Consider the following 14521-nt stretch of genomic DNA (forward strand, 5'->3'; position numbering starts at 1 on the left):
CATTTGACAGAACTTAAGATCCACTTAAGAAGGACATGACAACACGGGTGAAGATTTCACACCAGGTTCAACTCCATTGAAAGACCTGGCGACGTGAGATAATCAAACGCCGGCAAGGTCCTTTCAAAGTGTCTAACTTTTAGACAGCCTAGCATCTTCGCGTCCTTTGGAGCTTAGGGCATTGATGTAAGTTCTAAAATGCCATCATCAGAGTTTACTTTTGTTGCTTCTTGTTCTACAGTTTGGGTCATTTTATGATAGTTTTCCATTTCCTTTTTAGCTCTATGATGTAGATAGAACGCTTCTTAATTGGTTTTCTGTTCAAGTTTCAAGAAATGTCCTGGTTTGAGTGATAGAAATGGGATTGTGCTTGAAGACTTGGGGGATGAAAAATCTTATCAACAGAAAAGAAGAACTTTTGTCGGTGGAAATTCAGATTCTGCATTTAGATTTCTGCAACTGCTGAACTTCTTGTCAAGTTGTCAAGACTAGAATTTCAACTTGTTTTTCCGTGCAGTTAACGTGTGGAGTTTGCTTATACATACGGTAGGCATTTTATCTGATGGTCACGAAATAGTCTTCAAAATTCCATCACCAATTACTGATCAAAAACCCTGGCCAATCAGAGACGCTGTTCCTACGGACCTATGAAGATTCTATTACGCAATTTGTTTTCTTTGAGTGATTTTGATCTATATATTAGTGGGACATGATTATTATATAACTCCTTTCCAGAGAAAGAGAACATTGACACCCATTTTATATCTGATACGTTCTCTTGCGGCTGATGTTCAAGTGAGAACTGGTGAGCATACCGATGACTGTCAACTTTTGACTAATGACCATCAAACTTTCCTTCAGCCAAATGACCCAAAGCAAACGGCAGCTGAAAATCCGGGCCTATTTCACAGGAAATGCAGAAGACACCCTGTTGCCATAGACTTTAAAGTATGTCAGTTCATTTTATATTTTGTTATCTTACCTTTACTGCTGTCTTTTAAATCGGAACCGGTGGGCAATACTACAGACAGATGACTGTCAACCGTAAGTCTGTATAAAGCTCTCCTTCTATCAAATGACCCAAGGCATATTGTGACTGAATACCAAACCCATTTCCTAGGAAATGCCGCAAACGCCCTGTAGCGATGTACTTTAAAGTGTGCCAGTCTGTTTTCAAGATGATAGCGGTTAGGTTATGTTCTGAGAGAATCCCCACTGTCTATCGTAGACGTTAACAGAGTCAGATGGCCTGGCACAATCACCGTTTCGCTTACCACAAAGGTGATTATAAGGTGGCAATGGACTTAGGTCTTTTGGTGGACCGATCGTCCTGATTGCACACAGCGGGGGGATTACCGCATGATTCCCTGGAGAGGTCACCTTGGAAATCCTAGGACTTCATTCCGACACACGTTATTTAGTTTCCCAGCGGGAGCATTCTCCAAACCAATGCGGTTAGCAAGCAAGAAGAACTGCCACTCTGCTACATTTGCAGAAGCTAAGCTCGCCGTGAATTATTCATTCCCCGTGCGTCAGACACCGCGCTGCGCTCGACTAGACTCAAATCAGCAGCACATTACTGCAGTACGACACACGAGCCGGTCTATTAGCCACATGAATAGAACATGCACAGTGTATGACTCCTCTATTAGGCGATGAGTAATAGGCATGTCTACGGAACTGGAACGTATCGATTTTTTTTCTCGTACGTCGGTAAGGAATGCCTTAGTTTTGTCAATGATGTTTTTGAAGAGCGCCCGATTTAAAGTTGGTAGTGCCCAACGCAAGTTTAAGCGTCACACAGCATCAACAGAGACGGTTGGAAGCTTTAGTGGCCTGAGCAATGCGAGGCTGCATTACGACAGTCCTGGGCGCATCAGCGTGGGGAGCTGTAATAGAATTACCGGTAAAAATGGCATGAACTTGTAAAAGAAGAGTTGAAGGACTCATCTATGGTCATCTTCTTGTTCTCTCTCTCTATGTCTCTTTGTCCCAATTTCTGTCTCCAGGTTTCTTTCTCAGTCTGAGTATCTGTGTTTCTTTCATTCTGTCTCTCATTCTCTCCATCAAGAATTTAACATCTGACGATTTCCTACAAATGATTTAAACAGCTGTGTCAACCCATACACACCAGAGAACACATACTTGTATGTTTTTTATGTTTGTTTATGCTCATGTACCGGTGCAACATGCAACAAAAAACAACGAGCGAAGGTGACAGCTTTTCAAAGTTCTGACTGTCTCTTCTACCAACCAATGCAATGTGTAATTAAGGATGTAGTTGCGATGTGTTTTCACTGAGAAATGTTTAAGTGCTTTTGGTTCCTTGCGCAAGGTAATAATGTAATCACAGTAGAGTGGGGGTCCATAGGGACGCTATCACAGTGTGTTAATGACTGAACCGATTGCAGACAATCGTATCAAAACCGTACAGAAAACCAGCGCCAGTCTGTTCCAGCCCGACTTAACGTGATACGCGGGTAGATAATGTGGTTGACGGATGTAACTTCTCCATTAGTGCAATTAGCGTGGTTTCTCCGTCATTAGCCAAGACAGGTGAAGCATACGACTTGATAGCATAGAGAAGTACAGCATTTGGTTTAACAAGCCTCTTTGGTAGATACATTCAAATATTTACATCTGGCGACAGTGGCAAGGGAAATATCGGCGCGTAAGTAAGTAACCGTCAGTAGAGAGGACATGGTAGCATGTAACGTGACGATGAAACAACCATAAAACGATGGAAGAGTCAGCGGTGCGATCGGCGACATTTATGGCCCGTGTACACTTACAAGACATTATTGATGATCCCATTTCGGGCAAACCACCCTCCAATGCGACGCTGTGACAAGCCGTGGTGAATGTATCCCCGAGGACAGCCGTTTGGAGACACCCCGGCGACCAACCTTTAATCCTCTTTTGCAAAAGCCTATCTGATGCAAAGAGTTGATGGACCGCCCGCACATACCGAAACGACGGCTTCTCGGAGGTAAACGGCCACACATGACATGTAAAACACACTTGCTTCTCTCGATACCGAAGCGTTTCCAACCGATTAGAACTGCTGCCAACTGCCACCAACTTACGCTGATCGCCCGAGCAGGCTTGAAGGTTACTCAATAGTGCATTGGCTGTACATTTAAGTTTGTCTAATACATATAGTATGTTACACATTCCCACCATTGCTGATGCACATTTTGGTACAAACAAACCTGTTTTTAGCATCTTTACTAGGTATCAGATTGACGCGTACTTAATCCTTGTTAAAACACTATTGCTCAAGTCAGTGTAGCAAACCAACATAATACATGTACTTACCAACCAATACATATAATGTGATTGTAATCACCATATAGTTATGTCCATAAGCATATTCATCATCAAGGCTCGTTATAACTATGGTCATCAAAATCAATTTCACCAAATCACCATCATTACCTCATGATCAATTCATCATAATGTCAAAGGAGCAAAGTAGTATTTTTGGTTAATCTCTGTGTGTGTGTGTGTGTATGTGTATGTGTGTGTGTATGTATGTGTGTGTGTGTGTGTGTGTGTGTGTGTATGTATATGTGTGTGTGTGTGTGTGTGTGTGTGTGTGTGTGTGTGTGTGTGTGTGTGTGTGTGTGTGCCTTTCTGCGATTCTAGTTTTGTCCGAGAGACTGGACGGATCGCAAAGCAATATGGGTAAGCTGGTGAAGTCTGCCATCTCTTATTGCCATGTTGTCTCCGACTTTTGCTTTTCAGAATGAGGCTAAGTACTTTCCACTTCAAACGTATTGGAGTAGTATACAGTCAGTAATATAAAGCTACACTGTTACAAGTATTCAATCCTGTCATTGAAACAAATGTGTATTTTATGTAATACATGTACATAAATATGAAAAAGGACTCATAATTATACCCGTGTGCAGATCAAATAGGTCCTTATTCATCCTGAAGAAGAACAAACGACTGGTCGAAAATTTGATAAGTCCCAATTTTTGTGTTGGAGTTAAAGTTAAATACTTTACATAATGTAATGTTGCGATACAAATGGAATTTATGATAATACGTACGTTAACATAATGCGTGTATTGACCAGCCAACACACAAACAAGTAAACAGACAAAAAAACTGACCTGTTTTGACTCCATACTTCAGAGTTTCCCGGCAGGATTCCAGGATCTTCTCCAGTGTCTCCGGCCGCTCGTCGGGAATCTCCAGATCCAGGAACTTCTTCAGGTCCTGAGGATGGTGGAAGTCCACCACCTTGGCAAGATGACAATGTATTAGGTTTGTTGACTTAGAATATAAAGGTTCTTAGTTGGAATACCTAGCAGGCTGGAAACTCGAAAGGCACTTTTACAAATATTTCCTCAAGCAAATGAAAATGAGTAATATGGACGTACCGTGGAGGTACCGTGTTTGAGGAGAACCACAAGTCGAGTAAAAAAAAACCCACTGCTCTTATAGAAAAGAGTAGGGGTCCATCCCGGTGTAACTTCAACAAAACTTAAAGTCTGGCCTTACGCTGCTTGTACTTACAGTGCAAAACTGGTCTGCTACGTCTAAAGGCGGTTCACAATCTATTCAAAACAAACAAACAAACAAGCAAACAAACAGACAAACCTTCTCATTCCGGTCGTACGTCTTGCGGACATAGTCGCACAGGATCTCCACTACTTTACTCAGGAACAGCGTGGTGGTGGCTGGGGCGTTTCTGGCTGGCAGAAGATCTTGGAGGAGAGTAGAAGAAAAACCTCTTTAAGAATTTGTCCTTTTTTATTTATATCTACGATGGTATCAACAAGAGAATCACACAACAGAAAATATAGTTCACCAGGAACAATATGATGATGGCTGGGGCGTTTCTGGCTGGCAGAAGATCTTGGGGATATCAAAAGAATAAGTTTTAAACGTCTCTAAGAGCCGCATTGCGTCACCATGTTACATCTCAATTGAGAATGACTTCTTTACCTTTATACCAATAAGAGCTTTGCCAAATTAATATTGTTGTTATTGTCCGGACAATCAGGAAACAAAAATTGACATTTCAAGTGATCATTACATGAAACATTCAGTACAATCTCAAAGATAATTAAAAAGCTATGTCAATAGGACTAGTCATTAGGAATCAGCTTTTGAGTGCTTTGCGAGCGTGTTCCTTAGGTTGATCATTATCAAACAGTAGTAGATAAACTAAAACATGGACGTCGGCTTCATTTGCTAGTATTTTTTCATAAACAGATTCCCAAAACGTTTTGTGTTGCAAGTTGTATCTAACTGCGCAGTCCGCAGTGGGCTAATGGGTCTCCAATGGGACAGCTGTACAACTTTGACCATCTATATATATGACCTTCACTACAGTATGGGAAGGTCATTCACTAAATGGCATTCAAATTTGTCGTAGTCTAGGCTGCCGCCAATATTGTATCTCCCATTTTCTGGTCTACGTAAATTATACGTTATGCTGATGAAATATAGCCAAGATAAAGGGTGTAATGTGAACTTGATGGTTCACAATCATAGCGGCATAAATCGTAATGCAAAACAACTGGCATAGTTATAGACTTTAAAGGCAGCACCAGCGACGACATCTTGCAATCTAGGGACGGTTTCAAAACTTGACTTTATCAACATCCACTGTAAAGATCAGTTGAAATGTGTTTCTTACGTGAGTACAATTAAATAAACGTTCTTTTGATTAGTTAGTTTGATAAGACTGAGTTAAGATTTTAGTTTGTGCATCTTACGGGGATGTATAGTTTTTTTTTCAAATGTGCACATCAAAGGGATCAAGGAAAGGGATCTTCCATTGCTTCAAAGTCAACATAGCTGGGAATAGTAAGACATGGATGTCGTACCATGTCCGGGCAACACTCCCGATGATGTCATGCTAAGGAAACCAATTGTGTCCTGATATTTTTCAAAAGAAGTTGCTTTCTTCGTAAAATGACATAGATTTTAAGTTCCATACCTCGTATGCTTAGACGTAGCTGTCCGTGCAGACGACATAACATGTCATTTAAGATCTTGAAAGACTTTCGCTTCGCCAAGAGGAGACAATTTGTACGACCTTTTCTTCAAGATGTTCGACCCGCTAAAAGAGGGTCCGCTGTATACCTTTTAGCATCAAAAGACCTGCTGGTTAGATGGATGCATGGGACGTCCATTCCAAGTCCATTCAGACACGGGCCTGATTGTAGACGTCTTATCAGTCTTCGAACAGATGCTCTTCAAGTCGCCGCTAAGCCACAATGAGATCACTTTTGTCCAAGGGTTTTTACTCCAAGGCGCATTTTGTATACAAGTCAGACCCCATCAACTGTATAGCCAAAGCAGCATTGCCGACACAAGCCACAAGGTCTGTTTGGGGCAGCAAGCTCTTATCATATCATTAAGCTGTGCAGTACATTGTAGCAACGATTCCGTATGTATTTGGGAGTCAGATTACAAGGGCTTTAAACTGATTGACTTCGATTTTTCCATTGTCTGGGGTAGAACTTTCCGCGTTGGGGTGACAGTGAGGATATATCACCGAGGGAGTGATGAATTGTCTTAGTGAAAATACGTACGCAGTTCTCAATAGCGAACTTTTGCCAAAATGTTTCAATTTAGATGAAGAGATAGACTAAGCCGCGGAGAGTGTTGTGAAGGGCTTGGTGTTCCGATTTTCAATCTATTTAGTGGGTGATTTTCTGGAATCCAGCTGATATGAACCCCTATCAACACCACGGTATCACACGAACACTGCGATATAAGGGTGACGATTGATGCGTTACTTAAAGTTTTCTTTGGAGAAACACAATGGAAACCACTGAATTGCACAGACAGAGGCTCGCATAAAGAATAAAGCGAATACGAGATGTTGGTTGTTTGTATGGAAGACGTTTTAACAAAAGAAGTATCAGAGTGGATCGATCAGCACAGATCCTCAGCTTGTGGCAATTCCCTGTTGAAATGGTACTTTGGCCGAACAGATAAGTCAAAGAGCATTTTAGGTCAACTTAAACTGGCAGTACAAGCTCAGTGACATATGGCCACAGGGGCACTATTCTATGTGGAAGTTCGAATCCCCAGCCAGTTATCGAATTGTTTTGTTATTGTATTTGTCAGCTGACATTTTTTCTTTTCAGAGGCGATGTTTGGTGTTAGCTACTTGCTTAAGTGCATCCGTTCTGTGTCCTATATATTCTTATGTTAATTAATAAAAATAAATGAATCTAAAAAACTTAAACTGTCTGCAGCAGAATAAAGTCGCGAGAACATACTTTAAAAAATTCATTAACGATTTTAAAACTAACGGTGCTGAAAGATACTATACAGCAGGTGGGTCCATATAAAGCCAAAACCATCAAAAGAAAGTTGAGAAGAGAAAGAAAAACAGCTGTCTGTGTTCTCTGTTACATTCATTTTGTAGGGAAAAAGTCGCAATCGTCGAAGGAAAGTTGGACATAACCGCGCTAAATTACCTTTGAAAGCTCTTATGAGCTCCGACCAGAAATCTTGTACATATGGCGGAATCGAGTGAGCCGTTCTAAAGTACGAAACACGTACTGCAGCTGCGTTCTTAGAAAGCGGTCCCATGCCCAATCAGGTAACACTCAAACAGGGAGACCCGTGCCGACACTGCAGTATGACTAGGTATAAAAGCTTAAATCCACCGCCATTTGTGTTTTATTTCAAGTTTTATTTCAAGTTCTGTCGAGACACCGAGAAGATACACGGTGCATAAAGGAGAAATCAAACTTGACAGCCGATATCTTTCGTTTTCTTGGCGATGCATTTTGGAAAAGTTACAAGTAATGGCCAGTAATCATAACCGTCTTGTACATTTACTGTTTCCTTCTGAGGATGATCGTTAAAGGCCCCTATTGTAGGATCGGATCAACAAATGATTTGTTCACATATCTAATTGAAACTACCTTTAAGTTATTACATTGCCTAGCAATCCAAGTTTTAGAAATGCGACGGGCGTTATTGTGCCGCGTGTGAATGTGTTGACCATCTCAAATTCTGTTAACAAATCGGTTTTATTTTGGTCCATAGTACCGAACTAGCTCTACACATAATGTACTGCTCGTATTGTGATCGTAGGTACGCACCAAAAAGGTGTTAGAATGACATAGATATACTTGTTGAATAAATGTTATAAATGGAAACATCCTCCATGGCCCAAGCCACTTCGTTCTGAAAAATATCCAGCTTTGGTGCCAAAAGTCTTTAATAGGGGCCTTAACAGGATCAAAATAATTATGTGTTACATCGCACAACGGTGAACCAACGTCGATGCCACGGGGAACACCATTGGTGGGTGAGAACGAACTGTTAAGCCTACCGGGGATATTGATAAACATCGCCTGGTCTTATCTTCACTTCAACAGGATGTAGGAGTCATCATCCTCCGGCACACCGGGAGGCGATGTTCAAAATCACTCAAGAGCCGCTGAAGGTCACTCAACTCTTGTTTCTGATGCTGAATAGATTAGTGAAGATGAACTGCTGTTGGTGGACGCTTTTGCAAAAGATCTCAAGAATAACCATTGGAACATGGATTTTAGAGCATGCCCACATAAATTTCAAGCTGTGAGGCGATGTTCAAAATCACGCAGGAACCGCTGAAGGTCACTCAACTCTAGTTTCTGATGCTAAATAGATTAGTGAAGATGAACTGCTGTTGGTGGACGTTTTTGCAAAAGATCTCAAGAATAACCATTGAATCATGGGTTTTAGAGCAAGCCCACATGAATTTCAAGCTGTGAATAGTTGCCAAGTACATATCATGATTATGACCTATACGTTTTGGCGAACTCTAAAGCTAGCCCTTGATAATACTTCAGAAACTATGTTCGGTAAGTAGTTGGCCATGGGTAACCTTGGTTGCATGTCAGACGAACCACTGAATTAGTATAATGATATTCATGAACATCGACTTTCCCGTTTGTTTTTACGTTTTTACATATAAACGACTCCAGTTACTGTAACATGCTCTAGGCCTTAAGGTGTTCACTTGTCTACAAATATATCGAAGACAAACTAAATAACAGAAACTTGTTAGGATACATTAATTGAAGGCTTGCATTGCGCACTCATGACTTCTTCCTGAAACTAAATACAAGCGGAAAATTTCAAGTTTCTTCAGGCCTATTAATATTTTGCTCATGTTCCTGAAACAGCAAATCTGACATTTTTGTCAGACAGGAAATAAAAGAATTAAAAGACGTTTTAGATTCGCTATCTTAAGTCAACAGACATAACATTCACACACGAGATTGTGTGTTCCGAAGAATAGAAATGGGATTTTTGCTCCAACACAATGGGACTTCTTATCTCTAAAAGCAACCTGTAGCTACTTACGCCCAAATGAAGTATGTGTTATATATGCATGTTTCTACTATGCATGTTTTTACTATGTATGCATGTATGTTTTCCCTATATGTATGTAATATTTAGTTGGGACAGTAATCAGTACTTATGAACTCCAATCTGTCAAATGAAAGTTGGTTCAACGAAGAGTCAGGAATGAACCTGTGGTATCCCGACGGTCCTGACGTGTGTCTATCTTATATAAAACGTCCCACTTTCACAGAAACTGCTTGATCGTATTTCGTATCTTAAATGCTGTATGTCAGTCCCTTGTGAGATTTGAGCATACGAATCACCACTGACTGCCAAAGTAGGATATATATTAGATCCTAATCTCTAACTCGAGTCAGGTTTTGTTGAATCATACTCGTGGGACTATGATCAAACGGCGGTTTCTGTGTTAAGTCGCATGTGATGCATATCCACGCATTACTTCTACATAGTGACGCCTGACTAATCCTCCTGGGCACAAGGTGGATAAAATGAAAAGTGTTGCAAGATCCTCAAACGCGTAGGAGGATGAGATGTAGACTGAAGAAAATTCCTTTAGGAGTTGAATGTGTTTTCGGTTTTGTTTTGAGGTAGGCAGTGTCATCAATTCAGCCTTAATTACACAGGTCGCACCAACCTTTGAAACTCCCGAAGGGCGTGATGAAAAGTTATTCAACCACATGAGATCAAAAGAGTTCTGCATAAACCCCACAAATTGCTGTTTTCGTCCTACCCCATGGCTGAAATCTTCAGAAAGTTAGGATTTCTGTAAAAACATAGGGGTCCGGATCGTTGAAGTAACGAATGAAGAAGTAAGAAATGAATGTAAAAAAACCTTTCCTCAAGTAAGAACAGATGCAAAAGGTAAATGCAGACGACAGTGTCTACGGTACGACGCAGATGTTCGCCAGCTTGCAAAAGATACATCAGACACCCCGAGTCCCGTGAAAACAATTTTTCTTAAGTTCATTAATATTGCCCGCTAAATATCTGACGACAGACTATATTTGTCAATTAACCGTATTTTCTCTACTAGACTTATGGATTCTTTTTATGCGTCATTGTACGTGTTGAAAACTTAACAGTTTACTTTTCTCATATGTATCTGATGATACGAGGACAAAAACGCGAATGTTATCAAATGTTGTATCTGAAATTTTATATATTTTGTAGATACTCATGGATTAACAATTCTTTAGACCGATGAACATTTTGTAAAATAATGTTGTAAAGGCTCCCCACTTAGTTAAAAGTATTTCTCTTTGTCGAACATTCAATGTTTTAAAAAAAGTCGCTGTGCCTGTGGATTAGATATATGTTACTTCCCCGACGCCCTCACACCTCGGAGTGTTGAATTGTCGCACTGGGACTGTCTGTGAGGCTATTTGAGAGTCTACAGCTTTGACTGCGTCTCAGTGGAGTTATGATTCAAAGCTAGTCATACCACACCAATAACAACACAAACCAGCGGGCAAATCAAAGGTCCCAGGCTGTAATAGAATGTGCAGAGTGATAATGACTATTAAATTGCATTCTGTGTGCTCCTTTTATTATTTCTTCAGACATTTCACTTTCTACAAATAGCAATGCGAGCACGGATACCTAGCCAATATAACTTTGGTAAAAACAGATTGAAGCAGCAGACACTCCAGTAGTTCAGTACTCTCATCGGCACGCTCAGGAGAGACACGGGACTCGGCCGAACAGCCGAGATACGAACGCTGGTGGAGGGCAGGAATGAGCACTCGAGTGGCATAAGAGGATCCAGGTTTCCTGAGTTGAGATTGGCATGATGTCCTCGACACACAGATTCAGCATTTAAGTACAAATTTGGTGTGGTGGTTGCTCTAAACAAAGCTACAGACTCGTACGGTCATTTTGCATCATTTGGAAACCCCACAAGAAGACTACTGTAACTTACGTTGATGAAGGTTAGACATCCAGGTAGTAAGATACGCCAAAAAACAGTTACTCGAGCAACTGGATAAGATTTTGAAACAGTCAGACGTTTCAGACAGCATCCGCTGTCTTTCGTCAGTGACTAAGGATAGGACTCGAGAACCTGAGGTTTTATACCAAAACTACACTGTAACTTGTCGACAAGGTTCTGGACGACTAAAACCAAAGCATCAACGACTCATCCTCATAGAATGTGCCGATAAACATTGGTCATGAAGATGAAGCGCTTTTACAACGCTCATTAGCCGACTTTGAATGATATGGAATGGTTAATTGAAACTTTATGATCACCTACGCAACCCGTAACACGGGCACAAATTTATCCGTTTTACAGGGAGGTAATGGAACGTAACATCCACGTTGACGATGAAACAGTAGTGGTTTCCTCCCATGTTGCCATCAATGGAAAGTAAGTCAATATTTTTCTAGCTCAAAAGAGAGTGTTCAATTGCTATACACCTTAAACATTCTTTCAATTAGACGGTTATCAGTGCATTTGACACACACATTTTCTAACGGGAACTTCTACTTTGACGATGAAACTTTTGAATTGAAAATCAGCCAATATTTTCTGGACCAGAAAAGAGTGTTCAATTGCTATGGACCGCCAAAATTCTTTCAATGACACGGTAATCATTGTATATTTGATGATACTGGCGGAAACATTTCCTTTTCCGATGAATCAGTACTGTTTTCCTCCCATGTTGCAGCACATGAATGATCATTAGCCGATATTTTCCGGCTTAAAAGAAAGTGTTCAATTGCTATGCACCAACACTATTCCACAGACACGGTTATCATTGTGCAGTATACCCAATACATACTGACGAGACCATATTTTTCTGGATCATAACAAGAGTTCAATTGCTATGCAACATAAACACTCTTTCAATGACATTGTTATCATTGTATTTGATACATTATCAATGCATACTGACGGAAACATCTACTTTGCCGATGAATCAGTACTTTTTTCCTCCCACGTTACAGTGAATTAATGATTAGTCTACATTTTTCCGGCTTAAAAGAAAGTTTTCAATTGCTATGCACCATAAACACTCTTCCAACGACACGGTTATCATTGTGCAGATCGTTGATATATACCCTATACATACTGACGAGACCATATTTTTCTGGATCATAACAAGAGTTCAATTGCTATGCAACATAAACATTCTTTCAATGACATTGTTATAATTGTATTTGATACATTATCAATGCATACTGACGGAAACATCTACTTTGCCGATGAATCAGTACTGTTTTTCTCCCATGTTGCAGTAAATGAATGATAAGTCGATATTTTTACGGCTTAAACGAAAGTGTTATGCAACATGAACATTCTTCCAATGACACGGTTATCATTGCATTTGATACATACATACATCTACTTTGCCGATAAATCAGTACTTTTTTCTCCTATGTTGCAGTGAATTAATGATTAGTCTTTATTTTTCCGGCTTAAAAGAAAGTGTTCAATTGCTATGCACCATAAACACTCTTCCATCGACACGGTTATCATTGTGCAGTTATAATTATTAGTACATACATTCTCAATACATACTGACGAGACCATATTTTTCTGGCTCATAAGACAGTGTTCAATTTTTATGCAACATAAACACTCTTTCAATGACACGGTTATCATTGCAGTTGATACATACTCAATACAAACTGATGGGAAGACAATTATTCCTCGTTTATATTTGCGCATCATTAAAGCTATCTTGGCAGAATTATTAAAGATTGATGTATCTGATTTAAAAACTGATCAAGATTGCTCCCAAAGGGGACCGGTAGGAATGTATACTGAGCGTCACTTGGGTCCAAAATGTTTCTTTTCTACGAGATTACATATTTTGACAGTCGGCAGTACATATTTTCCATACCAACCCCGGACTACATAAACAAGGTACGTTTGCTTGCGACAAACTCAACGCTGTGACAAACGGTTAGACATTTAACGTTATCAGACGTTACATCAGACTATAGATACCGATGCACCGTACGGCCTTCGCGTGCACAGATGTGAAAAACGTTACCAGATTAGCTTAGCTTACGGCAAAGTACAATCAACAGAATATTTCATGACTTACCTTTGTCGATCTGAACGTCCTGCGAAATCTCAAAGGAATAACTATACCTATTATCAATTTTGTAATAGCAGACATTTATATATGCTCATCTTGGACGCACCAATGTCAGTAGCTGAAGAATGCTCTGCCGTAGTAACATATGTTTATCAAACAAAGAATGCTGTGTTTTATATCTAAAGATTACACACCGTATACGTGTAATATGCTGGTATGGGTATGTTGTAACCTACGTATACACGTTTTGGAGGTAACAATATCAGCTGTCTATCTACCTGAAGGATGTTCTGCCGTAGTAACATATGCTCATCAAACAAACTATGCTGTGCATCATATCAAAACCTTACATGTTGTATACATGTACTATGATGGTATGATGATAATAGCCTACCTCTGGCATATGCTGTTTCGAAGTCGAAGCTGTTGCGGGATTCCTCGCCGATGATGTTGTCGGGTCCTTCGAGTGACCCTGACCGTCCCTTCAGTGCGTCCTTGCCCGCCGGCATGTCGTCTTCCTCGCTGATGGTGTTGTCGCGATGGAGAAACCCTAGGTCAACAGATTTGGTTCGAAACCGTGTCATTTGCGGGACCCTGCCGGTGCGCATGGTGGAATCGCTAGTGTTGTTTATAGGAGCCGTGGTGACTGCTTTAAGTAAAGCCGAAGCTATGTACACTGCAAAGCCTACGGATGAGAGTTTTTACAATTTTTACAAGCGGAATTAGGACGTAAAACCTGTCCCTTTGAAGTGGACACTGAATGTGATTTTTAGTAGACTTCCGAGGAATTTAGTAGCTTGTTGGAATCGTATAAGGTCGAGATTATAGCCGCTTTCAGATTCTGCGGACGATTTTGCAGTTCGAAATCAGTAGTGCTCTTCGTCAGTTATTTTCGCGGTAAAAATTTCGTCTGGTCGAATTCTGTTTATCTGGGAACTGGCCTCCTTTTTTAGTCGTAAACCGTTTGATGGCCGAGTACTCTAGATCGATGCAGCGCTGGGCGGTTTCCGTTCGATGGGTGCGCGCGAGGATGTGTGCCTTATCGTGCTGAGTGCAGGTGCTGTTTGGAGCTGGCTCCTTCCCGTCACCCTCCTTAAAAACCGTTACGTTTTGAATTTTCGCTGACGTCACAC

The 14521-nt window shown here is 40.6% G+C and overlaps 1 protein-coding gene across 2 annotated transcripts in view; it reads right to left on the minus strand.

Annotated features, from left to right (window-relative positions):
* Positions 1 to 14521, minus strand: part of LOC136446500 (glutamate decarboxylase 1-like) — a 57248-nt gene that overhangs the window by 19601 nt on the left and 23126 nt on the right. For both annotated transcript variants that reach the window (XM_066444887.1, XM_066444886.1), the window contains 3 exons: positions 13783 to 13938; positions 4612 to 4718; positions 4122 to 4251 (listed from right to left, as the gene is read on the minus strand). In XM_066444887.1, coding sequence (XP_066300984.1) covers positions 4122 to 4251; positions 4612 to 4718; positions 13783 to 13938 — 393 coding nt within the window. The remainder of the gene's footprint in view (positions 1 to 4121; positions 4252 to 4611; positions 4719 to 13782; positions 13939 to 14521) is intronic.

This window comes from Branchiostoma lanceolatum, chromosome 12 (genome assembly GCF_035083965.1).
Source record: "Branchiostoma lanceolatum isolate klBraLanc5 chromosome 12, klBraLanc5.hap2, whole genome shotgun sequence".
Classification (NCBI taxonomy): Eukaryota; Metazoa; Chordata; class Leptocardii; order Amphioxiformes; family Branchiostomatidae; genus Branchiostoma; species Branchiostoma lanceolatum.